At 38.3% G+C, this 7,806-nt stretch overlaps 1 protein-coding gene across 1 annotated transcript; it reads left to right on the forward strand.

The window, feature by feature from the left end:
• The first annotated feature begins 689 nt into the window (after nt 1–689).
• On the forward strand, nt 690–6,700 carry LOC131874263 (uncharacterized). The gene is made up of 2 exons (XM_059217552.1): nt 690–1,161; nt 6,318–6,700. The coding sequence occupies exons 1-2, from the start codon at nt 690–692 to the stop codon at nt 6,698–6,700; spliced, it is 855 nt and encodes a 284-aa protein (XP_059073535.1).
• The last annotated feature ends 1,106 nt before the right edge of the window (nt 6,701–7,806 follow it).

Here is a 7,806-nt window from a genome sequence, read left to right on the forward strand (position 1 = left end):
ATGTCTCTGATCCAGCTTCAGGGTTGGTTGCTATTTTTGTTCCGGACAAATTGGTAGATTTGACTATCGCTGGTTTAACTATGACTTTAGTTGGTCAGTTTGCTGGCTTTAGGCCTAACATTGATGTTGTTAGGAATTTCATAAGGAGGAAATGGGTTTTAAAAGGTCAAGTGGATGTGGCAGCGTTGCCCAGGGGTTTTTTTTCCTTTGCTTTTAACTCTGAAGAAGATATGAATAAGGCTCTATATGAAGGTCCATGGATGTTCGACAAGTCAACTTTGGCTCTTCAGAAATGGGTCCCTAACCTTTCCCTTGATGAATCCTTCTTTGTATTGGCGCCTATCTAGACACGCCTCCTGTGTCTTCTGCTGGAATTCTGGAATGAGGAAGTCTTTAAGGGTATTGCAAACTCTTTTGGAGAACTTCTTTCGATTGACCCAATGACGACTGCTAAATCAAGGTTAGTCTTTGCTCGCATATGTGTAAATGTTAATCAAATGACGGATATGCCCCAATCAATTGAGATTATTTCTAAATTAGGGAAATGAACCCAAGCTATCGAATATGAATCGCTCCCGTTTGCCTGTTTCCATTGCAAAAAATTGGGGCATTGGGCAAAATCATGTCCGCTTAAGAAAAGTAAGGAAAACAAGACTGACAACAATGTGAATTATAAAAAGAAATGGCAAATGATTGAGAAAAAAGGAGACCCATCAGTTGAGTGTGATCCAAATAAGGAAGTAATGGAACCAGAAAATGAGGTTAAGAAGGGTGAGAACAGTAATAATGAAAATCAGGATTGTGTCTGCTCTAATAACCAAACAGAGAATACTAAAGAAGGGGAGCAAGGAAGAGAGTTAAACAACAAAAATGATCCAGAGGACCAGGAGGTTGGTTCTATCAGTCAGGAGAAGGAAGTGGTAAGTCCCAAAGAAGCTGTGCCTGTTTCTTCTTTCTCAAAATCAATTGAGGAAAATTTCAATGAAGCTCAAGAGTTTAACCCTTCTAATATTGAGCCCTTATTGCTTCTAACCAATGGAAGCCCAAAGCCTCTCCAATGTAAAACCCCATTACATGGTGTGGTAATGGATATCTTGGAAGGAAATCTTAGGATTATTGGTACGAAAGAGGGTAAATCGAATAAGGAGGAACCCAATGGAGGTATCTCAACTAGAAGCAAGAATAAGAAAAAGGCAGATGTTGGAAGTCAAAACAAAAAGCAGGGGAGACCATCTCTAAAACATCAGAGGGAACAGGAAAGCTGGAAGAACCATGCTGATGGAACACAATGTTCCATCGAGTCAGCCCTATCTCTGGTTAAAGTATGAAGGTAATCCTTGAATATCAGAGGGTTGAATGCCCCTCATAAGTAGGATGTGTTACGAAACATCATAAAAGATCATAAACCAGATGTGGTCCTTATTCAGGAAATCAAGATGTGTAAGGATAAAGTGGAAAAGATTAGAATTTTTAAAAATAATGGAGTTATAGGATCTAGTTCGGAGGGAGCTTCTGGAGGAATAGCGATTTTTTGGAACAAAAAAACTATTAAAGGTAAGGAAATCATCTCTGCTTTTAATAGGAACTCTGTGCAGCTTGAGCATATCAAGGATAACTTTGCATGGGTGTTAACTAATGTCTATGCGCCTAATACCAAAACTGGGAGAAGCCTTGCTGAAGACAAACTTAAGTTTGCTGATCAAAGTTGGATAATAATGGGAGATTTCAATACTCTGCTAAAAGAGGAAGAGAAGATGGGAGGTCTCCCCTTGTAGCTTGATGGTAAACAAGACCTTATGGAGTTCATTAATGATCAAGCTCTTATGGATGTGGATCTTTAAGGGATTAACTATACCTGGACTAATAGAAGAACCAGAGCTGACCTGATTCAAGTTAAGTTAGATAGAACCTTAATTTCTCCTGAATGGTTAGCCAAGTATAGTTGTTCTCTTGCATCTGTTATCAAAATTGGTTCAGATCATTTTCCAATCTCTTTTATTGCCAACTCTTTTTCGGCTAAGAGAAACTTCCCTTTTAGATTTGAAAAAGTGTGGTTATCCCATCCTTCCTTGGAAGCTTGTGTTGCTGAATGGTGTAATTCTAAGGTTGAGGGTACGACTCTCTTTAGAATAGCTAAAAAGATCAATATTATAAAGGCTAAAATTAAAATCTAGAATAAAGAGATTTTTGGGGATATCTTCAAGAGTAAAATTCAAATTAAAACTGAAATAAAAGATGTTCAGGATAGAATCCAAGAGAATGGGCTGTTTGATGAACTGAGGGTTGTGGAAAATGGTCTGTTGTCTAAATACCACACCATTATTTCTAATGAAGAGATGTTCTGGAGACAAAGATCTAGAGCCTTATACTTGAAGGAAGGTGATAAAAATACCCAGTTTTTTCACTTAACCGCTCTTAAGCATAGGGCAGCTAACAGGATATCTAGATTATCCTATAATAAAGGGATTTTAATGAAGGACAATGATATTAGAAAGGAAGCTCTAGAGTATTTTGGCACCCTTTTGGGAAAAGTGGATAACCTGGAGACCAGTAATCAAAACATCCTGTTGCAAGCTATTCCTTCCACCCTGACTGTGGAAGACAATAACTATTTATCCCGAATTCCCTCTAATCAGGAAATCAAAAAGGCGGTTTTTTCCATGGAGATAAGTCTCCTGGACCGGATGGTTTTCCAAGTTCTTCTTCCAGTTATTTTGGCATATTGTGGAGACTGACATTTGTAAAGGTGTTAAAGAATTCTTTGGCTCTAGAAGGATTTTAAAAGAACTGAATGCTACCTTCATTGTCCTAATTCTGAAGATCCCAGAAGCTGACTCTCTCAATAAGTTTAGACCTATTAGTCTTTGTAACTCTGTTTACAAGATCTTATCCAAGGTTCTTACTTCCAGACTGCTGGAAATTCTTCCAAGAATTATCTCTGTCCAATAGAATGGTTTTGTCCCAGGTAGACAGATTCTGGACTCCATTATATCTGTTCATGAAAATATCCATTCTTTGAAAGCAGCTAATAATCAGGGTTTCTTTCTAAAGTTAGATATGGCTAAAGCTTATGATAGAGTGAATTGGCAGTTTCTCTTAAGGATCATGAAAGCGTTTGGTTTTGGTGAAAATTTTATTCAGCTTTGCTCTTAACTTATTGAAACTTCCTCTTCTGATGTTATTGTCAATGGATCCCCTTCAAGTTTCTTCAAAAGTTCTAGAGGTCTTAGATAGGGGGACCCCATTTCCCCTATTTTGTTTACTATTTTAGCTGAAAGTCTGGGTAGATTTATTTTTAAAAATGTGGAAGAAGGCAATCTTAGAGGTCTGAAACCATCTTCATGTTAGGGTTTCAAGCAGATTCGAAGCAAATATGAACTAACAATTATATGCAAATTTACGTGCTGAGTGTACAGTACTTTGTTGATCAGTCGCCACATTTCAACACTTCATCCAATTTCACTTGTACTCATGAAGAGTTTGTTGATGATTCTATCATTATGGGGGAAGCTACCATTAGGGAAGCTAAAAATATGAAGAATTTGTTGAATATTTATGAATCTGCCTCTGGTCAAAAAATTAATTGGGATAAGAGCTCTTTGTTCTTCATCAATACCCCTTTTCAAAGATAATTAAGGATTGAAATAATTCTTGGCTGTAAAATAGCTGAGCTTCCCTCTTCTTATTTGGGGCTTCCTCTGTGTATTAAGCCTGCGGATAATTTTTGGAATAAGTTGGTGGATAGATTTAACTCAAAATTGGTTGGTTGGAAAGGGGCAGTCCTAAGTCAAGCGGGCAAAGTTACTCTGCTCAAAGCTACTCTCCAAAACTTGCCTGTTTATGCTCTCAGTTTGTTCAAAACCCCTAGAAAGTTTGCGGAAGCTATTGAAAGAATCCAAAAAAAGTTTCTTTGGTCAGGGGTGGAAGTCAAAAACAAAATTCCCCTTATTGCCTGGAATAAAATTTGTTCTCCTAAGGCCTCAGGGGGGTTGGGCTTAAGGAATATTAGTTCTATGAATAACGCTTTACTAGCTAAACAAATTTGGAGAATGAAAGGGGAGGAAAGAGAATGGAATTTAATCTAGAAAATTAAATATCTTCTTATGCAACCTTCTGAGGAAGAATTTTTAGATGAATCTTTTATTGTTGAAGGTTCTGCAATATGGAATGCAGTCCAATCGGCTAAAAGTTGGGCCGCTGCTGGTCAAATGTGGAATCTGGGGGATGGCAGGAGTATAAGATTTTGGGAAGATAGGTGGATAATGGATAAACCTCTGGAGGAATTTCCAATCCTTAATGACTGGAAAGATTGGTTCAAAAGCAGGTTTGGGGAGTTGGTCAGAGACTATTGGAGAAATGGGAAATGGATTGATTTTAGCCAGCAGTGTCCGGAGCTAAAGTTCCTTAAGATTGCTCTCTCTGCTAAAGTTCCTAGAGACAACAAAGAAGACATATTGATATGGAGGGAAACCCCAGATGGGAAATATTCTATGTCCTTAGCTGTGGCTATCCAAAATGAAGTTGTGGAAGAAATTCCTATTTGGGCTAAAGTCTGGAACAAGAAGTTAGTTCCTAAGGTTAATATCTTTTTTTGGATTTTCATCCAAAACAAGGTTTTAACTCTGGACAACCTTCAAAAGAGAGGTTTTGTTTTTCCTAATATATGTTCTCTTTGTTGCAGGGAAGAAGAGACTGCTTGCCATATTCTTAATCAGTGTACATTTAGTCAGGAAATCTGGAAAATCATCTTAAGCAGGTGGAAATTGAGCTGGGTTTTTCCGAATTCTCTAGGGGAATCTTAATAGCAATGGCATTGCCCTAATTCCAATCTAAAGATTGTGGAGACTTGGAAACTTACTCTCCCGAATGTTATCTGGAATATATGGAAAGAGCGCAACAATAGGATTTTTAGGGATAAAAGTGCCATTCCTGAAGTGGTGGTGGATAAAATTTATAGGAGCATATTTGAATGTATCTATGGTACTGATAATGGACCAACTGCTAAAGATGACTTCAATGACAGGTGGAATCTCTCTACTACCATACCTAGTAAGGAGAAGGGAAGAGAAGTTCTAGTTTGGTGCTTTCCTCCTCAGGGATGGATTAAGGCTAACTTTGATGGGGCCTCTAAGGTTAACCCGGGTAAAGCTGGATATGGGGGCATTGTCAGGAATTTTGCTGGAAGTTGCATAGTGGTGGTGGCTGGTCCTTTGGAGAGTCAAACTAGTCATTTTGCCGAAGCCTCAGTTGCACTGAATACCCTAATTATAGCTAAGAACCTTAATCATGATAAAGTATGGCTTGAGGGAGATTCACTTAATATTATTAAGTGTTTGAAGGGGGAGTCTGAGCCATCATGGTCAATTGAAAATATTATTTTGAAAGCTAGGTAAATCATCGCCAGTTTTAAAGAAATAATTATTCAACATGCCTTTAGAGAGAAAAATATGGTGGCGGACTGTCTGGCGAACCTAGGAGTTAATTTTGATTCTCAAATGATGTGGCATGGGGAAGATATTAATATGAATATTAAAGAGCTCCTTAGAAAGGACAGATTTATGGGGAGAGAAGGACCACATAATCATGATAGGGTATATGAATAATTTATGCTTTGATGGAAAGGTAATGATTACTTGGCAAAGCGGCAGAATCCCAACCAATTTTAATATTACCTCGCACACTTTGTGGGTCATCCTTTTCAAAATTTTGAGTAACTATGGGAAAGAAGTGTTGAGTTTGCAGAGAAATAGAGTTGAAAGTGTGGGTGAAGCTAGAAAAAGGGTCCCTCACAAGCTTTATGGAGAAGCTGGTGGATTATGACAAAGGTAGGGTAAATCTCGCTGTTTCCAAAATTTCTGAAAATTGGTGTAATGGGTCCTTTAAAATCTATGGGATAAAGTTCAAATTGGACACGAGACTCATAGCTACTATGACTGGTATGCCCCACTCAGGGCTTAATTTTTTTAGAGACCTTAAAGTTTCCAACAACGCGGTTAATCTTTTCCCGCATAAGGAAAAAGAGAGGGCTAAAATTGGCAAAGCCACAAGGGGTTACTATGAAGCCTCCAATATCAAGAAAATCTGGGGCTGGGTTTTGAATGCCATAATAGAATATATAACTATTGAGGGCCACTTTTCCAGGGCCCACACTTATCACTTTGTTCTATTAAACCATTTCAGACATGACAAAAGGGTATCCCTGCCCTACTATCTTTTCAGGTCCCTCAATAAACACAGTAAGAATCCCTCAAATCCGGTTCTCCATTGCGGGATTTTGCTACTCATTTATGAGCACTATAAAACCCTCACCATGCTAGAAAATAAGAGGTTATCCGCTTCTCTAGGGAAAGCCAAGAGAAATCTGGAAGGAGGTGAATCCAGCAAGGAGAAGGCGACCTCTAGCAAAAAAAGTAATAATGCCTTTGGGACGGAAACCCATGAAGAAAATAATGATACAGAGGAAATTGGAAAAGATGGCAGTGAAATGGATATGAATGATTCTGATGGTGAAGACAACTGGAAAGATGAGGAGGTGGGTGTAGAGGATGAAGGTGGTGAGAATGAGTTTGATAATGACAACTCAATCCACACTGCTAGCCCTGGCAATTACAACAACAAACCTATGGTGGATGTGGAAGACAAGGATAATGAGGATAAAGATGTGAATTCTGAGAGGGAGGAGAACAAGGAACTTGAGTAGGATTTGACTAAGGACAGTTTAAGTGAGGATAAGGGAAGTGCTGGTAAAGGGTTATTCCTGGATAACCTTTAAAAACTCACTGAGGCTAGATTGGAATATGACAGATGGACATATGAACTTTTTAAGAACTTGGAAAAAAATGGGAAACAAACGGATGAGAAAAGGAAGGATTATGATAAGGATTAGATAAAATGGAAGCAGGATATGGAGGAGAAGGTTAAATCACTGGAAGAAGGGAATGTGGTGATAAAATTTTTGTTGGGCATTATCCCGAATATCCTGTTAGCTGTCACTAAAAACCTTGAGGATATTGCTAAGGTCCTCGATAATTCCAGCTCTCCTAAACTGGTGGTGGACCTTGACATGGATGAAGATACTATCGAGATTGGCAGTGGGGAAGCTACTTCAGGTGTTGCTGCAAAGAGGACCAGGGCAAGTGTCAAGAAAGTTGCGGCTGCTTCTGCTAAGGATATCCCTAATCTTAGGGAAAATATCAAAGACCTGTATGGGATTAGCAATACCCTGGCTAATGCCCTGAAAAATATCAATTAGTTTCTTCTCTCGAGTCTGGCTTGTTTTTTTTGGCTTTTTGGGGCTTTAGCTGGTTTTCTATGGTTTTTTGCTGGCTTTTCGTTGGTTTGTTCCTTTCGGTTTCTTAATGCTATATCTTTTAAGTTCCTTTTGTAAAGGGTTTCAGGGTCCCTTCAAAACCTGTTTTTACCTTAATCAAAAACATCATCTAACACCTTTTTGAGTTTGTTTATAATGATCTCAGTAACTACATTATAAACCATATTGCATAAAGCAATAGACCTGAAATCTCCCATATTTATTACCTCCTTTTTTCTTGGGGATTAAGGCCAAAAATGAGTAATTGAAGGTACCCAACATTGTCTTTTTCTTCTTAGATTCTTGCAATGCTTTATGTAGATCCTCCTTTATTATTTTTCAAAAGAATTGAATTTTTTGTTGTTGTGAAGCCATATGGCCCGAGGGCTTTATCTACTCCCAATTGAAAGGCTACATGTTTGGATTCTTCTAGGGAAATCTCTTTGAAAAATTCCTTGTTATCCTCCTCCTTGACAATAGATGGAATTTTGTCTAAT

Source organism: Cryptomeria japonica, chromosome 3, assembly GCF_030272615.1.
Source record: "Cryptomeria japonica chromosome 3, Sugi_1.0, whole genome shotgun sequence".
Taxonomy (NCBI): domain Eukaryota; kingdom Viridiplantae; phylum Streptophyta; class Pinopsida; order Cupressales; family Cupressaceae; genus Cryptomeria; species Cryptomeria japonica.